The sequence below is a fragment of the Zootoca vivipara genome, chromosome 2 (genome assembly GCF_963506605.1).
Source record: "Zootoca vivipara chromosome 2, rZooViv1.1, whole genome shotgun sequence".
Classification (NCBI taxonomy): domain Eukaryota; kingdom Metazoa; phylum Chordata; class Lepidosauria; order Squamata; family Lacertidae; genus Zootoca; species Zootoca vivipara.
The window spans coordinates 88,554,859-88,578,050 of NC_083277.1; the positions used below are offsets into that span (position 1 = coordinate 88,554,859).

Genomic DNA, 23,192 nt, shown 5'->3' on the forward strand with positions numbered 1-23,192 from the left:
AGGAAGTCCTGCTGAAAAAGAATCAACATGGCCTCTCCAAAGTAAGTCCTGCCTCACAAACCTTCTAAATAAAAAAATTCCTTCAGTAGCACCTTAAAGACCAACTAAGTTTATATTTTGGTATGAGCTTTCGTGTGCATGCACACGAAAGCTCATACCAAAATATAAACTTAGTTGGTCTTTAAGGTGCTACTGAAGGAATTTTTTTATTTTGCTTCGACTCAGACCAACACGGCTACCTACCTGTAACTAAACCTTCTAAAGTTCTTCAAGACTTTGGTATATTTATACAAGTGCCTGGTATAAATTGTGCATTTAGACTTTTAAAAGGCTTTTAGTAAAGTTCCTCTCACCAAAGATTCCTTAGTAAAGCTTAGCAATCATGATTAGTTTGAAGAGAGCTAAACCACTGAGCCAGGTTAGTACAACGCCACATCAAGTCATTAGCATGGCGCATCAGCAAAATGAGCAGAGAGGAGCAAAGTGGTTGCAATCTCTTTTCTGGGAGACTTCACGCTTGCACATTCGTGCTAAACCATGACTTGGCTTAATGTAACATGTGAACCAGGCCTAAATCCATAAGATTGTTTTGAAGTCATAAACCTCGATACCTGATATGGAACTTGGCATTCAACTTTCATTTTTTTAAAAAAATAAAGTTTCCACCCCTTGGATGTACGGAAAAACTTTCTTGTTTTCAATGTTTTCATCTTAACCTAAGAATTGATTCCATCTTTACCTATTCTGTCTCTCTCAGGTGATAATTAAAGCACATTGTCTACACAGAGTAATAAATAATAGTCCATTGGGTAATATTACTGCCTGCCTATTTAGTGTGTTCTTACAAAAACTGTGTACCAGAGGGCTTTGTGTACAAACCACTCATTCCCTCCTTGAGTAAAAGGAAAAGTTTTGCTTATTCTCTGGGGAGTTGTCTGACCAGCATAATGATATGGAACAGGGACGTGCTGGGCATTCTCCAACTTCCTTTGTGTAAACATTAATTCAGCACGTCAACAGTGCGATGAATCCCAGAGTGCTCAGGCTGGTCTCAGAGGAACTGATGTTTTCTAGCATGTAGGCTGCATGAGTGTAAGTGCAATTATATGGAAATGAGTTCCATTAATTTCAGTAGGATCTGAGTATAACTTTCCCTGGATTGCATCCAGCAGTGAACTGGGTGGCCATTTTAGGTTCATCTCATTCAATGACACAGTGTTATTCCCTACCAAGACCTGGTCCTCGTTAGAGACTAGGAAAGAACTGTAATAGCCATTAAAGACAGGAAGACAGGTTAAGCCAGCTGAAATTTTGTTTTAAAAGGAGCTAACTTTGCAGTATAAAGGGCATGGTCTTCGTGTCAATGGAATCCTACAAAACATTTGAAAACACAGAACATCTTACAAGGAAATAATAGCAACCCTCATGCAAGAAATCTGGATACGTACCATAAAATATACCTTGAGAGACGACTGGTCTTAAAAGAATAGCTCAAATGGCTGCAAAAATCCACTGTCAAGCAGCACAGTCTAGAATGAATGGCATTTTACTAAGCCACGTTATCGCTCTCAAGGATGTTGACCAGGTTTCTTGAATGATAGCTTTAGCTGATCTATAACTTGCTTGATAAGGTCCTAGAGTTTTATTTACTTCAGGATTATTATTATCTGCATATATATATTGGAAAGTGGCTCATCTGTTCTCTATAGGTGTAGCCACCTCCTGAGACTCAGCAGGATGGATTGCAGAGAATGCTTACCTTCCAAAGTTATGTATGGATTTGATCAAGTCTCTGCCAAGTCTCTTAGCTGGTGTTTCCTGCTTGGCAGGGGGTTGGACTGGATGGCCCTTGTGGTCTCTTCCAACTCTATGATTCTATGATCACTGATTTTTTAAAATATACTTGTACACTGCTTAGAAGTCATTGTAAATTAAGCAGCACATAAATTAAGAACTAATTACACATGACAAAACCAGCCTTTGGGTTTCACAGTGGGTACAATATATAAGGAAGGAAAACAATTTGGCAGCTTCCCATTTTTAAGTCTGTGAAAATACATGTTGTAAGATCAACAGCTTGTGAAATAAAAATGACAACAGGTAACACGGCAGGCCTGGAGCTGTGTGGGTACATAGCTAAGCAGTTGCTTGTGATTTCAAGATGGTGTGAAGCAGCTTCTGGTGGACCTAGGGTTACCCATATTTTCTCCTCCATGAGGAGAAAAGCAGCTCGGGGGGAATTCTGAGGAAAGGCATGGCTGGTGGTAAAGGGAGCAAGCACACCACCCATTTGGTCCTCCACCTCACTCCCCAGGCTGCTGCTTCTTAAATAAAAATGCTGTATTGAAAGAAAATGTTACATGGATCTGGTTGCAAATTCTAGCTTGGCCCTTTTCTGCTTGCTTACCTATTCACTTGCTCTCTCATTAACTCATCCTGAAGTTGTAAATCACACCACACTGTCTGGCTGTTTGACAAATAGATCTGTTTGGGTAATGTTGCCCCCGCTTCCCTCCCATTTTTTTTCTGGTGACTTTGAAGCTTCTTGGATTTTTCATCTCCAGTCATATCAGTTTTCTCCCTGTTAAGAGGCGGTATAAAGATGTTTAAAATAAATTTGCAAAGTGGAAGTAATAATGACTCCTGTTGCAGGTCTGTTGGTAGGATAATGGAAGACAGAACCAGAACTTTGTATATTACATGTATTAAAAGAAGCATTAGCAGCTGTGCCCTAAAAACAATTCCATTCAGCATTTCATAATTTTTACAGCAAAGCTTAGAAAATGTGCTTACAAATATATACAATCCCACACGTTCCTAAATGTGAATCCTGTTCATTTAGTCATTGTTGTAATTCAGCTTCTTCTTTAACAGTATCACAAAAGCAACGGTTTGTCCTTTCTGAGACGCTGCAGAGCAATCCTGTGGGATCAGATTGATGGCTCCAATAGTGGCGGTCAATGTTGGGAAACATAAGAGAAAGAGCAGGCTGTTTCAAGGTGTTCAGTCTATTCCTTTTATTCCTGATTTCATATCTGGTTCTTGTAGGACCAAGGGGAAGCCATTTTCATGCAGTTACCAGGCTTTGGGGGGGGGGGATTACCTGGGAAGAGTCAACCTGGGGGGAAATGCTAAGAAGCTATTTTCACCATCTTTTTCTTTCACGGGCTCCCCCCACCTACTTCCAGTGGTTCCCACATGGCACATGATGCAAGATCCCTCATTGATCTAATCAGGCATCTTAGTTTTTACCTTTGTTACAAATCGAAATCTCGCTTTCTTCAAAGACTTCTTCGGTTGTCTCCCCCATTGTGACTTCTCCTTCACTGCTGTCTGAGAGGCTTGCTCTGGGAATATGCTTTAATGCGAAGCTTAGCTCCGCTTTGCCGCCTGTCCTCTGCTTTGCCACTTGTGTGCTGTGAGGCTGAGTCACCTCCAGGGAGAAGCAATTATTGTTCGAATGCTCTTTCTTTGAACATCTCCCCAGGTGCTTGATGTTCTTTCTGAGAAAGCACGGCATGCAGACAAAGGGGGATGCCAGCAAGAAATGGGACCACTTCTTGCGCAGTTCAGCTTTTACCTGGAAAAGGAAGGAAAGCAAACAGAGCAGTTGAGATGGATTGCAGCATGTAGTATAAATGCTTCCTTGACCCGTCCTAGGGCTTCTGTCCTTTCAGATAAGCCTGGAACTTCTTGGTTCGGGTATGCTGTGGCTAGGTTACCCTACAGCAAGAGTAGGGAATCTTTGGGCCTCCAGGTATTGCAGAACTCCAACTTTCATCAGCCCAAGCAAGCATGGACAATGGCCAGGGATAGTGGAAGTTAGAGTTCATTCCCCACACCTACCCAACAGGCTGAAGTCCTGACTGCTCGAGTAATTACAAGTAAAGTATACTCTGAGACCTGCAGCACAAAGTACAACCTTAGGCCTCTCTGCAGTGTTTAGCACAGTACACCTGCTCCTAATGCTCCTTTCAAGAAGTCCTGATCTACTTTACATCTTTCCCCCTCAGTGTCCCGATATGTTCCCACAGAACTCCGTGTGCATTTTACACAGAGAACAGGTTTCTCATTGATGTTATCACAACACTTGGACAGTGTACACAGACATGAATTGTTGCCATTTCAATGACTTCAGCATGTTTTTTTACAGTGCAGCAGCTGAATATTGTGAATATCACTCTGTTTATGCTGCTGCCTCCCGTTCTCCACATACCGGTATCTTTCTGCCATCCTTACTTCCTACCGGTTTCTGCCTCCTGCCCTCAGTGAAAAGGGGAGGAGAGCACTTCCTGGAGAATGAAAACCTTGATGTAATGGAATGTTCCCCCTTCCATCTGGGCTCAGCTCTACTCCAATCTGTTGCACATAAGGACAGGTTGGTGCACCTCCTCATAATTAGAGGTGCAAGGGCAGCATCCTAGCCTTTTGCTTGGCATGCATGGGCAGCTTATTGCAAGTTGATCTATTTACAAGTACGGTAGGTACCCTATATTGTTGTTTCAAGGAGCAAGCTGAAAGGGGTCGTGTTCCTTGCATGATATCTCCAACTACTACAAGGAACACAATGGGAAACTGAATAACTCTTCAATATATACTAACTGATATAAAATGCCAGGTGACCACCAAAAACGTCACACAGGACTAAGTGCAAGCTGCACCAGTCAGTCTGTTGTGCAACATCATTCAAGAGAAACAAGTGGTTAGAAATGAAGGTCAAAAAGGATATTTTACCTCTCCATTAGAAAAACAGTATAACAGTGCTACAAAAAAACCCTGGAAGGGGAAAAAGAGAGAAGGTAAATTAGATCTGGATGAAATTTGCCAAGGTACAATTCAACTACCGGTACAAGCTTATGCAATCACAGAATATTGTTCCTAGAAAACACCTGAAACCTGAGTCATCATGCTGCTAAATTGAACATTAACACAACTAACTTCCTCTTGCTCAGAAATCATCTTTATCTCTCAGGTATCACATGATGAGGCACCAGTACCCCAAACTCTGTTTTATTTTTCTTGGAACAATTTTGCTCGAGGAAATGACAGGCTTGCAATTTTAAACCACTAAGGTTGGTCCCATTAAATATATCACTTTGGCCTAATCTGTGCATTTCACATTAGGATGTGCAGGAAATATTGCAACTGAAGATTAGGGCAAATTTACATGTATAGCTTGTGAACTTAACCCTCCCAAGGATGTGATTGTGAGACCTTGTAAGAGCAGTATCAATTTTTCCCCAAAAGCTCAGTAGCTGACCCCCCCCAACCCCACTTAGTATTGACATGCTAAAAAAAGTAGTAATGCAAGAAACATGCATATTGGACTGATATACATCTTGCACCTGGTTCCTGCTGGCAAGAATTTAAGGACATCTAAGACTCAAAGCATTTCTCCTCAGGCAGATTTATATATGAAGATTGAAAGACACTGCAAAATTTCCCATTGAAAAAAAAATGGAACTAATGGCAACTCTTTACTTAGTCCAAATGTCTCATTCTTTGGGACCAACAAATCCCCAAGCAAATCTGAATTTGTATTTAATAGTTAATGAACTAGCTGCAAAGTAATTTATTGCATTTGTAAACTAGTAGAGTCTAGTACAGAATATGGTATACCACATGTCTTAACAATGATGATCATTTTTAATTTCTAATACTTGCTATTCTGAAAGTTGTTTCCTGAATTGCTATTTACCCAGCTAACTCATCGAATTACATAGTCTGTTCCCCGAATTTTCCAGCATTCGTTTGCAAACTCTCACCAGCTATTTATATTCAAGAACATTTTCCACAGAGTTCTTCTTGAGAACAATATATCAAAGAGTGCTCCTTCCCTCCCTCATTCGGCAATATGTCCAGCAACTATGATTTACTGATGTGACTCTAGATGTCTAAAAGTTATACACAAGCAATTTGGAGCTTTCTCAGGTAAATAAGCATTATATTATAATAGTTGTAATATTCAACCCTATGTTGTCATTTTCTTTGAAGATTTTTTTCGCTCTCCGCTCTATCTATGGTTTTAGTATGAAGATTATTATTTCTTTTCATCATATATATTAATTAATGCCCTTTGTTTATTAATTAGTGGTAATAAATAATGCCCCTTCCAGCACAAGAACTTACTTGGAAGGAGCCGAGGGTCAGCTGAATGAAGACTTTTATGTGCCTGGAAAGACCATCAATTCTTTCATCCACAATGAAGTTAAAGACAATCTCATGAATCCCAAGCAATGGTATTAGCACAAGGGTTGATCTTGCCAGTCTTAAAAGAAAAATAACCACAAGAATGAATTCAATCCTAGAGAAATCTCAATGGAATCATGATATTATCCACGCACCTCCATTTGTTTGGTGCTAGCATTAGAATCATCAAACCTCATACATAGATATTGATATATTAATGCAGGGGTAGTGAATCTGTGATCCTACCAATGTTGTTTGTCGCCCATCAATCTCAGCCAGCATGGCCAATTGTCAGGGATTATGGAAAAACAACATGTGGAAGGCCAGTTTCCCCACCCCTCTTATTAAGGATATATTGAAGGATTTTAGTCAAACCTCCAGCAACATGAAATTGTTGAATTACAATTTTATCAAGAAGTTCAATGCTGTCACTTGTGGACTGAATAGGAGCAAAGGCTTTTTAACTGTACTATGTATCTGTATTACCACTAACTAATTATCATAGACTGTACTTCATTTCTGAATTTCAATTCCTTCTGACTTCACTGCTTACAGCCCCTGCTCTCCAGACATGTAGATAAGTACCTGTAACTCAGGATAACACTTCATTCTTCTTCATAGTAAACTAACTTGCTAGTCTTTAAGGCAGGCACCCCCAAACTTCGGCCCTCCAGATGTTTTGGACTACAATTCCCATCATCCCTGACCACTGGTTCTGTTAACTAGGGATCATGGGAATTGTAGGCCAAGACATCTGGAGGGCCGCAGTTTTGGGATGTCTGCTTTAAGGTGTCACTTTCTCCCTGACATATTAATTTTATGGGCATAAGTATGTTGCAGTTGTTTTGGAGATGACAATTCACCTGAAGTGGTACAGCCCAGACACAGATTTATTGTCTTAGTGAGTTTACCATTATTAAACAAACTAGGCACTTATCAGCCTTTTGTTTCTTCAGTGACCGACCCCAGCAAGCCATTGCCAGGCTAGGCTCATGAGAAAGCTAGTTAGCATTGTTTTCAGCCCTTGCTAAAGTCATGAATTTATGAGTTTGCTCAAATTCTAAACCTTCACTGATTGTAGAGATTACGAAGGGTCTGCCTCCCAACTCATAACAATAGAGACATGTTCTCTGACTACTATTGAAACTTTGTAAGTAAAATATTCACCTACATGCAAAACAACATGGCTGTGATATATTCTAGCCTAAGTATGTTCATAGTGAATGCTTGTTTAAAGGTGGATAAGGCTGCCCATGGTAAGATGTAACCAAGCGTAAAAGTGCCTGGTGCAATCAGCCATTGTGCAACTCTGCCAAGAGATAGTTAGAATCTCGTCCAAACCTCTCTCTCCAGCACATGTAACAAAGAAAAATAGACATGTAGGAAATTATTGTTTAGAATGAACTGGAACACAACCAGTGGATTCTTCTTTCAGTTTAAAAAGTACTGTAGAAGGCTAAGTAGATTAGTACAATTCTGAGAACGTAATATTTACCTGAATTTATAATCACGAAAGCTCATTTGCTGGGCTTTAAGTTTGGAAAGTAGCAGCTTCACAATTTTTAGAAAGATGCAGAAGTTAACCTTCAAAGAAACACACTTCTTGGTTAGTTTCAGTAAATGCAATGAACGTTATTTGGCAATGGGACAATCACAAGAAATTAACCACAAGCAACAATTCACAGCACAATCTTAACCGTGTTTACTCAGAAGTAAGTCCTATTGAATTCAGTTGAGCTTACTCTCAGGTAAATGTGTTTAGTATTGCAGCCTCTGAACGTGTGAATGCATTGTTTCTAGAGATTTCCTACCCATCTCATTTAGACAATTTCCCCTGCCATTTCTCTTATCTCATTCTGCCGCCCCACCCCCTTCTTTACGTCAGGCGATCCAAGATACTTTTGATCTTTATTAATGATTGCTGGAACAGGGAGCATCGGTAGCAGGTGGAAAAGTACCCTTGCCAATATCTTATGTATCATACACACATAATACCTGTATACATGTTTACATGCTCTCATTTATTTGAATGGGTATCATAGCATGTAATCTCTCTTTTTAAAATATAAATGCAAACTCATTTGCTTGTTCATGTTCCCAAGACTACCTTGCTCATATCCTTCTCTGAGACACTCTCTGGTTCTCATTTTTCTGATCTCCTGAATTTTGAAGCTAGTTTCAGTCCATGTATTGCTTCAGGAAGTGCAGATTCAGTCGGTTCACAGTTTATTGCAAACTTCTCCCCCACCTTTAATCCCTGTCCTGCCTCATGCCTTCCACAGCCATTTTGTTCAATCAACCCTTGCTTTAAATTATTTAGGGTTAGTCCAGTGTCTTTATTTTGTAAAAATACAGAGAGACACAAATCATGGAAAGGCCAAGTCAGTTTCACCCTGCTGTGTACCAGGAGATGTCTCCCCTTGCAAATAATATAACAGAACCATACAACCACAACTGTATAAAGAATTAATCAAATTTATGCAATGATGCTTACAACAATGGAAAATAAAATGGGCCCTCGAATAATCCACCAGAATGCCATGTTGTGATGTGTTGCCCAGCATCTAGGAAGTAAGTCAAAATTATTCTGTCAGCTCACATAAGCACAAATGGCAAGCCACATTATTTTTAAATAGATTTGGATAGGACCTGTGAACCTGGTTGCTTTTTTTTTTTTTTTTGGCCAAGAGGACTAATCAGATTACTCATCAAGATTACATTTTTTCAAAATCAATCGTAAACAATAATCCATTCCTAAGCAAGTAATCCCAAGGCATGCATTTTCCCATAACACAAGACAATTATTCTAATGGTCTTGGCCGTAGTGGGCTGTAATGCAATTTCTTATTTTTATAATGAGCTTGCTAATGGAGGCTTAAGCAACTGATACCTATGGAAGCAAATGATGATGACTCATTTGTGTTCCACTACGTGCATCTAAATGCCAGGTTAACTTCACTTAATTCCTTTGGTTTAGCATTAGGAACCAACGGGGTGTAGCATGAGGTCTATTTATTAATTATACTTACATCCCACTCTTTCTTTCAAAAGCTCAGAGCAGCTTGTATCAAGTTCTCAGTGGCCTCTTGTTCAAGCCCTGATCAGGCCCACATCAGCTAAGCTTTCCTATATCATTCACAAGACTGATCTTACTTTGTCCACATAAACATCAATAATAGGAGGATTAGAAAATCAGAAACTGGCGGTGCTTGGGTGCGTGTATGTGTTTTAGTAAAGTCACTATCACTATCTGGCTATATACAGTACTATAGATCACCATCTCCACAACATGTTTACAAATGACCACCACAGAGCAAAATGTTTTTCTGTATCCATCCTAAGACCTTTGTTTAAACCAGCTGGTCATGCCTTCTATTGTCTTGGCAGAAAGTGAAGCAACAAACCAAGCCAGAGGAACATTTGTAAACAGTCACTTACCCCTCATACTCCAGTTGGTATTTTGTTATTCCCCAGGAAGCCACAAACAGAACTGGAAAACCTGGGAAAAATTGAGATGCAGGGACAATGTGACTTCACAATGGGCAATATGTAACAGTTGTTGTGCATGTGGACTAAATGATAATGGAGTAGCTGGAATATAGGGACGGGAGGGAATATTACTAATTTGTGTACAAGGCAAAGGCTATTGATCACAGCAACATTTTTCTCTTGTTGATTCAGTCATACATTTTTGTAACCCCCTCTTTATCCAAGGACAGTCTCTGAGCAGATAAAAGCAGCAACAAACTTAAAAGAAGAGTATGCTTATAATAATCTGATGTCAAAATGAAAGGCAGGATTTGGATCATTTCTCAGGTGGTGATTATTATTTATTCAGTTTATTGTACATTTATATTTTGCCTTTCCTCCCAAGGTAGCCCAGGGCAGCTGTGACATATAGAGGAGTGGCTTATCTTCAATATAGACATGGCCTTCGTGGCTGCAGCTGCCTTGATGGCATGGGTTTTAGATTGATGCTAACCAATCCTGAAACAATGGACTATAAGCGCTGCTGGAAAAAAACATCTGTATATTTACCCCATCCAATGAAGATGTATCTCAACAGCAGATGTTTCTCAGAGAGCACAGTGGCTACCAATAATCTATGGAGATAAATCCCTTCCACTAAAATCCAGAAGAAATTTGCCCCAACAACATAATGCATCAAAACCTGTGCCATCCTGCAGAGGAACAACTTCTGTGGAAATGAGATAGTGAGAAGAAAAGTTAATATTGAACAACTGTCAACAGCAAAGTAAAACTTGGTACTGCCAATTATCAAAATACAGCTTGGTACATACAGATATGTGGAATTTTTGTTAAGCGAGTCAGATACTTGTCAGTCAAAATGAATATTTGAAAAGCCCTATTCTTCTGAAGCAGTTTTGTTAAATGTTAATGACTACCAAGCTCTGTGGCTGGGTGGTTCTCAAATGGGGGACACTATCAGCAGGGCCCAGACACCTTCCTTCTGGACTACCAAGCTAGCCTTCAAACGAAACAAGCTGCTAACTTGGTCTCTGCTGCATGAGCAATGCAAAGACTCAAGAGTCCAACAGGGTCAAATCAGCCAGAGTACAATCTCAGAGTTCTCAGAATTCCATGGGTAGAAGGCTTGATTGTTAAACTACTCTAGCAATTGTAGCTCTGCGAGGAGCATAAAGGGGTCTCCTAAAAACTATCTGCGATCCACGGCTGTCAAAGTGGTATAATTGTGCCTTAAAGGCATCTATATTGTGAGTGGTATGTGCTGACCGCAGGCCATCTGAGGAAGACAGCATACACCTGTGTAAATCTTCTGGATTTACCTTATTTGCTATTTACCTTATTTTTAGATATCTTGTTTTATCTGGTTTTTAACTGGTGTACCACTTTAGTTTGGTTTTTTTTGTAAAAAATAATAATCATTCTATAAGCTTTATGGATAAATAAATAAACGGATGGATTTTCTAGCTATTTTCATACTTGTGTGCCAGTAACCATCATACAAAAGTAAGTATGCAGAGCTTCAAACTTGCTAGCAAAGGATGCTCAGCATGAAATGAAATGCTTTGAATGAGTTCAATCAACAATAGTTTTCTAGCAAGCTTTGCAGCTACAAAATTCAGCCATGAACACATAGAAACTCCAGGTATCAATGGATGCTCTTTCTTTCACCCACTTGCTTTTAACAATGCCGTACCTCTGGACTTGAGAATGATATCCATCCATTTAGATCATTTGGCTTTTCAGAGTCCACATAAAGGAATACGTAAGTGCTGTGGGTTGTTCTGTCTTTGATGAGAACTCCTGCGGCTCGCAAGATGAACGCAACAAACAGATTCATATGGATGTAGTTCCTTGTGCAGTGCAGTTTCCTGTGGAAGAAGAGAAGCATCCTCTTAAGAATCCACTGAGGTTGGTTTTATTCTGATCTGAATAACAGCATGTTCTTTCCCTGCTGTAAATGTTCTTCCTTCCTAGTGGGGGCTTAGCGGCTATGGGTGCTAAGGACACCTGGATCAGCTAGGCTTGCATGTTGTGCCAGTAGCATAATTTCTGTCTTATCCTACACTGGGCTGAGCCCACCTGACAACCAAGAGTATAGGGGCTCCCATCTCCGTTGCTCATTTTCTGTGAAGCAAGCAAGGAAAAGAGGCAGTGGCAAAGTTGGCGTAGTATTGTGTGGTTTACAACATATACTCTCTGCAAAGAACTGCAGAGCAGGGAATGCCTGCTCCTAAATAAGATTGTGTGTGTGTGTGTGTGTGTGTGTGTGTGTGTGTCCCCCTCCTATTGGGCTGATGAGCAAGAGGACCTCACTGCTGCTGTTGCTATTAGATGGCCTCGTGCTGCAGCAGAAAAAGACAAACACTACTTAGGGTGCAACTACATCTCTCATCCCAGCCAATAATTTGCTAAGAATGGGAGTGCTGAGACTAGTGGAACACTTACAGGAGAAGATCAGCAGAAGGCAGATGCTTAATTCATGCTGACTCCTGGCTACAAAGATTCCCACCCACCTCTGCCATTTCCACCCTAGCTGGGTTAATCTCCAGTTTTGGAGCACAACTGCTTTGCTGGGGAGGGTTACAAACTGCTCGTGTGAACATTTTCAGGGGAGAATCAGTAGGCGGGCAAGCATTAATAGGAATCATGTCCAATTAATTTATTTTCTCCTGTGGGTGTTGCTCATTTGTTGCAATACTATTGTGAAGGAAACATTAGATTTGGAACCTTGTTAGTCAACATCTAGTTTATCCCTCACACAAGGGCCTACATGACATTACGCAAACTTTTGCCTTCTTTTATAATGCTCAGGTAACAGGTGGCCCACTGATAATATCTGATCACCACTCCATCCCTCTCAGCTGCCATGATACACAATGCAATTAAAACTGTTCAGATTTCATGGTCTCATAGGTATTATATGACCAGGGCAACTTCGGCATTATTATTAGGTGAGCGGAACCTTTGATTGATCTGGGAAGAGGGAAGTTTCTCTCACTTTGTCCAGGATGACACCAGCCATCATTTAACGTTAGATTATAATGCAAACCCAGGTCCAAATCCCAGCTCCTGGCAGTTGGAAAATGTACCACTGGGTAATTCCAGAACACCATGTTTTACTGAAAGATTATACTGACCTGAGCAACATCAGTATGAAAAGCGCTAAGACAAGGGAAACCAGAGAAAAAGTATATCCCACAGTATAAATGTACAGGGTGGAGATCCATAATGTTTGTTCTTCATCCTAAGAACAACAGAGAAGCAAAGGAGTTAAATTGATGTAAAGTCTGGGAAAGAGATCATGCCAGGAGAGAAAATTCTGTAGAACAGCAATGTGAAATTTGTGGTCCTCCAAATTTTGTTGGACATCAACTTCCATCAGCCCCAGTCATATGGCCAATGGCCAGGGATGATGGGTGTGGTAATTCAAAAACATCTGGAGGACTACAGGTTTCTCATCTCATCTGTAGAAGATCACTCTAGCACATATAACTCAGGGCTCATTCAGACTTCATTCTGTGCCATGTTTTTAGGTATAGGTCCAGGCTTTAAAGCTCTGTGTCTAAGCACTGTGGTTTTGTTGTTGTTGTTGTGTCTTGGTGCTTTCCCCAGGAAAACCTGCATTTTTCTGCTGAATCAGAGCCAATCGGCAATTGGGCTTTCCAAGGATTGCTGTTTGCTTTGATTCATACCTAATTAACATATCCTCTCCTATCTTTCTAAAAATTACTACGAGCCATCACTGTTTTGGAAAGCAGATGTGTTTATCAGACATTTGTGGCAACCTATTATTAGTCATTACTTAAATGGAACCTCTGGTTACCTGATGCTGAGGGCAATCAATATGGCAAGATGATGATCTCCTTTATGCTGTCTTTGTAAGCTTACAAAGGTACCTAGGTATACAAGTGCATTCTGCTTGTACAGCCAGGAGAGAGAGAGAGAGAGAGAGAGAGAGAGAGAGAGAGAGAGAGAGAGAGAGAGAGAGAGAGAGATGATCTGTCCATTTTGTTTCCCCTCCTCCTGGATGGACTTCCATGTGGGAATGTTGAGGGTGGCAGGAGAGGATATTTATTAATATCCTTCCTAACTTGTGTTAGCAAGTTTCTTTACTTAGCAGAGTTTACATTCCCCTTCTTACTCACAGCAGAAAGCTGGTTGCAGGCTCGTTAGAACCTCTTACTATTATGCAATTCAATCTGCCTCAGATTGAATTGTATGTTCCTGGTAAGATCCCCTTTTAAATCCCTCCTAAAAGAATAAAGACACCACAGTCTTATTCATAAGTAACAAAAAGTAGTTCTACTTACGATCAGTGTGATCCTTGAAGGCAGGCTTTAGGCTTAAAGTTACAAACATATACAAACAGGTATATGGGAGATGACCTGGAGGACTGCTTGGGTGGCAGCCAGCAGTTCAGTCCAGGAAGTTCGCAGGACGAAAGGAAGATGGAAAAGAGGGAGGGTGGCAGCATGCCTTGCCTTTTACCAGGTCTGGAAAGGTCAAGCCCACCCACTAGTCACATGAAAGGAAGGATGCTCCAGCCAGGTGTAACAGGAAGTTCGACTGGCTGGACCAACATCCCCTTGCATGTCCACTCTAGGGGAAAAAGGAATGTTATATTTGACTGCTCCCAGTGGATTACATCCCACATTCCACACCATAGCTGCCAAGTTATCCCTTTTTTTCAGGGATTTTCCATTATGCTGAATAGGCTTCCTCGCGAGAAAAGGGAAAACTTGGCAGCTATGTTCCACACTTACATTCTGTGAATCATTTTGGAAATTGTCCCAGATGTGCTCTATCTACGACCTAGATTAAAGGTTATACTCATTGTTTTGCAGAGTTCCATATTATGTGCATGGAACTCCTATCCATATGTAACTAGTAGGTGGAAAGTGTGTGTGTGTTTAAAAAAAGCTAAATTCCTTGTGAGAGCTCATTACATCTCAGAGTAGTTTTGTGTGGCTGGAATAGTCATATGTGCATATTCCCTTATGAATTTGTATGTGCCATATGGAAGAAAGGGTGAAAGTGAAAATTATTATATTTATATATAGTGCCTCTCTCTTCTATTGGCTTGACTCATTCTCCCCATATCTTTTAGAACCAGCTCAGCAGTCAGAAATCCAAGAAACATGGGGGGGGGAGGGAAAATGTGTTCAACCCAAGCATCCAGCCTGAGTTGACCCAATTCTCTCTTCTAAATAAATACATAGACTACCCATTTTCAGGTGAAGTACTCAGTGGAAACAATTTGATCAAGAGGATTTCCAGAGGGGATTAAGCAGGTTACTGTATTAAACCATAAAAAGGCATCTCTACTCACTTTTCTCTGGTAGTGGCTGTCCCCAGAACATTCAGTGCGGTTATCCCAGACCACAGTGGAGTTTTCAACTTTTTTCCAAATCCCTTGGTCCAAGCAGATTCTGTATACGTTTCTTGCACTTCCTAAATGTAAACAGACGCAGGCTCAAAGGTCAAGCCACACATTTCATTTTTCAGACATGGTTTAGTGCTGTCATCCTTTCATCACTTGCCTACAGACCCCTGAAAATGGAGACTTGGCTGGATGTACGTGGCTCTTTGTAATGTCTGTTTATTTGGGAGGTAACTGTAGAAAGCTTAATATTTATCAATGGATTAACACTGTCAAATTCTCCTAATTCCTTGTTTCTAAAGCGCCTGCCAGTGCTTAAACCCAAGGGATAAGATTGTATTTCACATAATTCCATCTTACATGCTTTCGATTATTTGTGCTTGGGGTTGAGAAGCAGTAATTGATATTGTATAATTAACCAATTCAGGACTGCAGGAGGATTAAGTGAATCTGGCCACCTTCCCTCTTTCATTCTTGTATGATCTCGTTGGCTCCTTTAAGGCTTGCTTCCTTGCCTCCCAATATTGTCTCCTTACTACTGTAGGAGTCTGCTGGCTAGATCATGTTTCTACCTTGGCTGTACATCATAATCCATACATCATACTATGTATGGAGTGGGGCAGAATTGGATTTCTGAGTATGTGTCAGTAGAGATTTGATTCAAGTATTTCTTTAAGAAGCTGCCCTACACCATCAGTGTTGAAGAGTCTCAGTTAGCAGTTTCTTTGCATGACTAGGATACCCAGTACAGAACTCTAGAAGGAAAGAGAAATTACAGCTTTGCAATGTGCATATATTTCCAAGTCTTGCCTTACCATTTTCTATCCATGGTAAATAATGTGGACAGGGAACCGAGACTATTCCTGGGGGTGAATGAGGCCAGCAAACAAATTCATCAAAACTCCCATTGCAGTATATTCCTGAGAGAGAGGGAGAGTCTTTTAACATTCACTAAAAGATACAGGCAGCTGATCACCAAGGAATGCAGTGTGTTCAAACCAAGCCATATTGATGTTGCACCTAAGATACATAACTCCGCACATCTTGTAGTATTTAAATTAATACCTCCAAATGAAGTTTACATCTTGATCATAAGCAGGGCTCAAAAGCAGGAGGGGATGCCACTCCACTGCTCTACAACAGACATAACAGAATCTGACCAAACTTGAAATGAAACCTTACGTTCCTTTTTCTTCCACTTTGAGCACTGAACATAAGATGGTGATTTAGATTTCAAGCAAAGTTCTCAAGAACATTTATCAATCAAACCTTGGGGACAGGGGCATGAATGGAACCAAGGCATCAAAATTACTGAAGCGAGCAACCAAAACAAGCACGAAGCTGGCTGATTATCATTTTGACCACATCATGACCACATATATCAACAGGAAATGAATGTAGGTGAGTGAGAACAAATATAACAAGATGTTCCCAAGAGGCCAAATGGTTAGTTGAAAGGATTAGAAATGAGTAATCAACAAAATAATGATGATAGCATTCATACAGAATACCTCAGAAATTTTTATGACAACACATTAATATTATTATCTTGGCCAGATCACATCCTCATACCAAATGTCAGCAGGAAATGAATTAAGATGACTAAGAGAAAATGAAACAAGATGTTCCCAAGGAGGTTCAGTAAATAACAACAACAACAAACAGACATTTGCATAAATTATCTCAGTAAACAGCCACCTTAAGGTAGTAGTAGAAAAGTACTATTATCACAAACGTGATAACCGTATTACAACCGTATTACAAATGAAAGACTAAGGCTGAAGGAACAGTGGCTTGTCTATGCAAGTTCTTGTTTGAGATTATATTTGAACTGCTGACGATCCAGCTTACACTCTCAGTCTGCACTGCACCAGCTTTGACAATACTGTTGGCTGTCAAACAAACAAGAACATGTCATAACAAATCCCTCTCCCTCTGAGAGACTGAGGATACCAAGGGTTTAATCCTTAGGCCCTGAGAAGGATAGTCTCGGGGCGATATAGCCAATATTCCCATCCCCACTGCCAATGAAGCATTCATTGCCCTGACCCAACTGATGGTAGAGGCCAAATGGGGGCCTTTCAGGGGTGGTTCAGGGGTGTGGAGGGAGACTGAGAAAGTGACTTGACACCAAAGGATCCAAAAGCTGTTCTGATCCCGCAATATGCCGTTTTAGCATAAATACATCCCATTCTTCTCCCTAACCTGCTCACCAAATTCCCACCATTTCTTGCTCTTTAAACCATTTTGGTGAGAAGCCCTACTACTCATGATCTTTTAGCTATCACTGGGCAGTATTCGGCTAACACATCCCACCAATGCAAGGATTTCCACTTGCAAATGGGACTTTCATTTCTCCCCTCCCCCATGCACCCTCCCCAAATCTGCTCCACAGGGTTGAGGGAGCCCCTAGAACAGATTGCAGGGAAAGAGGGAGGGTGAATGCTCCACTGCAGTGTAGTGACGTTAGGTTCATGTACTGCTGATTTGGACACAACACACTTCTACAAGCTTCGCAAACTATTATTAGTATGTTGACGATGGTGAAGGTGGCTTTCTTACCTGGGCTGATCGCAGACTCGTGCAACATTTTCAAGCATGCTTCTTTATAGTTAAGCAAGTTCACTCTTATTTTCTCATAAGATCCTTCAGCCTGCAAGCAAAGAAAACATTCCATATGAACCATTTGAATATGGAAGTTAGTTGCTTCCCAAAAGGTGTGTTAAGAGAATGAGGTCAGCATTTTATATCTGTATTCTGGCAACAGCTCGCCCAACCCGCACTTCTGCCACTAAGCTATGCTCTTGGGGAAACACTTCTTCCAACACGTTTCCCTCAGCAAAGTAAATAGGACATGTTAATTGCCAGTTACAAAATGTTTGACATGTCAGCTCTTAGGCACTGTGGCAGCTTAGTGAATGGCTGATTTTTAACATTGGACATGGAACAAAATGTTACTGGATGACAGATTGAGACAGCTAAAGTGGAGAGGCTAAACTTAAATGAGAGGTTGTCTTCAGGAGTTGCATCCAGTCAAATATAATAACCCTTCCCTTAGTATTTGAGGTGACACATTGTCAGTTTACCAGTGGCCAAGCAGTCCGAAGGATGCAAGTTCATATTGGCACCCCATGCTCTCTTCTTACCCCGTTTTTATCTCCCAGCAATGTTTTTTAGTTTTCTTTAATTACACCCTGAATAAAATATTGGGGGGGCACACCTGCATAATCAATCACAAGACACAGTGTGCACACACCATTTGCATGGCAATGCCCATCAACTCCCCCCCCCCAAGCCACCTCAAATATGTTACTGGGAGGGCCAAAGGTACATTGGCCCCTAGGAGTTGGCTCCTATGCACCCCACACTCTTTAATCATTCCTTCGGGTTCTTGCATACCTCCATACTGAGAATGGGTTCTGGTGTGGTGGGAACATAAGAAGAGGCATGCTCAATCAGATCAAACACTGATCTAGCCCAGCATCATGGTTCACACAGAGGTGAACCAGATGTTTATAGAAATCCCACAAGCAGGAGTCTTCTCCCACTTGTGCCAATCTGTGGCTGGAAATTCAAGAGGCCATTGAAAGGCAGATTCATGGAGGGCAAGTCCAGTTGCCTTTGATAACCATCTACTCAGCCTTGCCCAACCTGGTAACCTCCAGATAATTTTGGAGTACAATTCCCATCATCCCTGACCATTTGCCATGTTGGCTGAAGCAGATGGGAGTTGTAGTCCAAAACATCTGGAGGGCACTAAGTTGAGGGAAGATCAGTGTAGTTCAAAGTCATGGCTGTTTCTCGTTTTGAGGGATGCTGTGGAAGAGGACAGAAGAAGGAATTAGCATAAGGGATATCCATATTAATGGTGTTTATAGACTTGTTATAATTTCTGGAATGTATTGAAAGACTGGAATGTATTACTGATGTCTTTGGCTCCCTTTTTGTTTCTGCTTCAATATTTCATAGCTGTTTTCTGTGATGGTTTTGTTTTATTATTGATTATGTATTTTAATAACATAAAAGAAGAAAAATGAACATATTTTTAAGAACACTTAATACAAATCCTGTTTTCTAAGATCTCCCAAACACAACTGTAAATAATTGCATCCGCTGTGGCTTTGCTAACTGCTGTATTTAGATAGTTGAAATCATCCTCTAAATACTAACTAGAGGTAATTCACCAGACCTAAGCCAAAATGTCAGGTGTAAGTGGAGCCTACTTTTAGACCTCTGGCAGTATTAGCTTAGTCCATGAAGTCTTATTACACCACAATAAATCTGTCTATTTTTAAGGAGCCATGGAACTTTTTGATATTTCTGCTGCAACACGCTAACATGGCTACCCCTCTGGGAACAGTTGCATTCAGGCTGCAATCCTACATGCAACTCTTACCTGGGAACAGGTCATCTTGGATTTAATCCAGTGACGTTTCTGCACAAGCAAAATGACTTCCACTCACACAACACAACACCCCTCAATCTCACGTACCCCCATGTCTGCTCTAGAGAGTTGGGGGAATCCCCAGAGCAAATCTGGGGCATGTGTGGGGCACAAGTGGATACGGATAGGGAGGGGAAGTTCTGTTGCATGAGGGGAACCTGGTTCTCTTACACAATCATTTACAACCCAGTGGGACTTACATCTGAGTAAGCGTGTGCATCTTAAAAAGCAGAGACATCACCTTGCTGACAAAGGTCCGTATAGTTAAAGCTATGGTTTTCCCAGTAGTGATGTTTGGAAGTGAGAGCTGGACCATAAAGAAGGCTGATCACCGAAGAATTGATGCTTTTGAATTATGGTGGCTGGAGGAGACTCTTGAGAGTCCCATGGACTGCAAGAAGATCAAACCTATCCATTCTGAAAGAAATCAGCCCTGAGTGCTCGCTGGAAAGACAGATCCTGAAGCTGAGGCTCCAATACTTTGGCCACCTCATGAGAAGAGAAGACTCCCTGGAAAAGACCCTGATGTTGGGAAAGATGGAGGGCACAAGGAAAAGGGGACGACAGAGGATGAAATGGTTGGACAGTGTTCTCGAAGCTACTAACATGAGCTTGACAAAACTGCTGGAGGCAGTGGAAGACAGGAGTGCCTGGTGTGCTCTGATGCATGGGGTCATGAAGAGATGGACACGACTAAACAACTAAACAACAACAACAACAAAGTGTGTGCAGGATTGTTAGTATAGCATAGATATAGAACAGCAATTGAACACGACTGCTTTTCTCCAGTTTAAATGCTGCAAAAAAATTAGTCTGCGCATATACATTCATACAGTCTTCTCTTTCACATCTCTCTCCTATTCTTGTATTTTTCTGTAAGGGGGAAAATCTGAGAAAAGCAACTTCCTACTGTATCACCAGCCAAGTGATCCCATACATTCTAGAAAAGGAGATGAAACAATGGATACACTTGGAGAGACACATAATCGAAAACACTCCCACCACAGCATACCCTTTCCTCCAAAACAAAGTAAATAAAATCCCCACAACACTAAACATGTTCACACAGACCATACTTAAAGCATGGAAGGAGGAAGGAGGCAAACTGTCCCCAACCCCATCCCCACTAATCCCACTAGCTCACCACCCACTTATCCACCACACAGCACAAAATCTCCAGACGAACACCTGGCAAGCCAAAGGCCTATATCGCCTAGCAGATATAGGCAAAGGCCTATATAAACCCCCCCCCCCGCACAAACAAATCCCACTGCAGCCATCCAAAGACAATCAACCACACCCTAGGCCACCCCAACCTCTCTCACCACCAAGGAAACATAACAAGTGAATAGAACAAGAACCTACTCAAGTGACGCCGGCACAAAGCCCCACACATACACTAAGTAAAAGAACATAAGCTTTACCACCCGCCTCTCTCCCATCCTTCCTCTTTTCCCCCAACCCTATGCTGCCTATAACACCAATGCCTTACAACAAATATAACTGATCTGTAGAAACCACAACCTGAAGAAAGAGACAATGCTTTCGTAAACGAGGAAAATCTTTGATAAAAATAATTTTAAAAAACAAACACAAATGTGACACATCTGATTGTGACTCTGCTCTCATGAGACAGACAAGGCAGTTTTGATCAACTTTGACTTGAAACTTACCAGTTTCACAAACTCTGCCATTCCTGATATAAGTCCCTTGCATCACTTGAGCATGCAGAAACACAATATATGCACCACCTTCCTCAATATGACGTGAAACAGAAATGCTGACCTTGGCAATAAACTTTAATGTCTGTGAAACATCAAAACATGCCCCCCCCCAAAAAAAAACCTCTACAACTTCCCACTTACATTGTTCTTTCCTTCTTTCTCTCATATTGGCCTTCCTCCCATGTTTTTGCCTTTTCTATCTTTCATTCCCATTCCATTTTTCAGCGCAGAGCCAAGCTAACTGCTGACATCTTTGGGGGGAGACAGAATCTTCTGTTACATACTTGACATCTTCTGTTCCTGATCAAAGCAGTTTTGGTATGTTGACAGGTTTTATCTTATCACTGAGGCATTGCTGTCTACTGAAATGACAGGCGTATAATAGAAACTCTTCTCTACTGGCAGCTCCAGTGGTGTTGCAAGGTAGAATATTCAGAGACCTCAGACAAGTCAGACATACACATTCCTCTTCCTCAACAACTGGTGCCCCCCATCCTACTGATGTTTGTCCCTTAGTAAGTCTGTCCACTTGAACTCACAGTAATCTCATGTTCAGGATGAGAGACCTTCCCAAAACAGTAAACCAAAATTTACAAATGGAGGAGTGTTGATTAAAGCTGCAATCCTAAACAAACTTACAAGGCAGTAAGCCCCTTTGAGATCAATGGAACATATGACTATGCAATCATTCATAGGTGTGCAGTAAGTGATGCTAAAAAGTGGTTCTAAACCCAAAGGCAATATTTTGATATTTATGTAACTTGGTAATTGCAAAATTTGAGTCATCAGCACATTTTTGCCTACCCTCTAAAACTGCAAGCTAGAACGATATACTGTAATCTCACTTGGTACCATGCTAGTTGATTTATATTTAAATGGGTACTTATTTCCCAACTTTCTAGTCTGTTGAAGGGGACAAAGTTGGGAAACATAGATTTGTGAAAGTACAGACAGAGTCTCATGCACTCTAAGGCCATATATTTATCATCAATATAAACTGGTTTAGCTGCCACAGCTTCCCCTCAAAGAACCTTGGAAATTTAGTCTAGGGATCCTAAATAAACAGTTTTTCATACACTTACAAAATTCCCTGCCCCCAAGACACCCCTGATAGCATCCACTGCTGTTAAATGTGAGGAGTAGGCTTGCTTTAAAAAACCCCAACCAATTGGCTGAATTCTCCTGCATCAAAAGGAAATCAAATTGATTGACTTGAGTGACGATACGTCTGCCTACCAACTGACACTTCCTGAATCTGGCATGGTCAGTACGTGACACAAATTTGATGGTAGAAGGCCCCACTTAATAAAGTGAATGGAAATTGGTCATTTATCATCTATGTAATATGTAATTGTATCTTGCAGCAGCAATGGTTCTGGCAGAGTGGATGAGTGATGTTTTTGGTTAAAATGGTCCATTAGCGTTCTGTTGTCACTCTGACTCCAAGTGTCATAACCTCTGGTTTTAAACAATGAAATATGACTGATTGTCATTAATTGGCTTGAGGGCAGCCGCCTGAGTTGCAACCCAGTTAAGGAAAAGTACTTGAGTTGAAGATGATGGAAGGGATGTCTGCCATCTAATGCAATTTACGTTTTTAAACCAATTTAACTGCTATCGCTTTCCTCTACAATATTCTGCAGATTGAAGCTGAGTGAAGTTGTTAAAGGTCCATAATCTGCCCAAAGAGCTACCATTCCCTGTTATACAGGTATGGCCTCTTCACAACTGACACCCTCCAACACACACACACACACGTACACCTATGGAGGGGAGGGGGAGTCATGGGAAGGTGAGAAAAGCCCTGCTAGATCTGGCCAATGGTCCACCTAGTTCGGCATCATGTTCTTATAGTGGCCAGCCAGATGTCTCTGGGAAATCTGCAAGCAGGACTTGAACTCAAGAGCACTGTCCCCTCCCGAGGTTTCCAGCTGCTAGTATGCAGAAGCATCACTCCTTCCAAGTC

The 23,192-nt window shown here is 41.1% G+C and overlaps 1 protein-coding gene across 2 annotated transcripts in view; it reads right to left on the reverse strand.

Moving 5' to 3' along the window:
* Positions 1-549: 549 nt before the first annotated feature.
* GLP2R (glucagon like peptide 2 receptor) overlaps positions 550-23,192 on the reverse strand; it is a 39,328-nt gene continuing 16,685 nt past the window's right edge. For both annotated transcript variants that reach the window (XM_035104607.2, XM_035104608.2), the window contains exons 3-14: positions 17,621-17,711; positions 15,874-15,978; positions 15,008-15,129; positions 12,816-12,922; positions 11,372-11,546; positions 10,228-10,387; positions 9,628-9,688; positions 8,684-8,753; positions 7,685-7,773; positions 6,130-6,268; positions 4,735-4,776; positions 550-3,580 (exon numbers count right to left, since the gene is read on the reverse strand). In XM_035104607.2, coding sequence (XP_034960498.1) covers positions 3,242-3,580; positions 4,735-4,776; positions 6,130-6,268; positions 7,685-7,773; positions 8,684-8,753; positions 9,628-9,688; positions 10,228-10,387; positions 11,372-11,546; positions 12,816-12,922; positions 15,008-15,129; positions 15,874-15,978; positions 17,621-17,711 — 1,500 coding nt within the window. In that variant the 3' untranslated portion in view covers positions 550-3,241. The remainder of the gene's footprint in view (positions 3,581-4,734; positions 4,777-6,129; positions 6,269-7,684; positions 7,774-8,683; positions 8,754-9,627; positions 9,689-10,227; positions 10,388-11,371; positions 11,547-12,815; positions 12,923-15,007; positions 15,130-15,873; positions 15,979-17,620; positions 17,712-23,192) is intronic.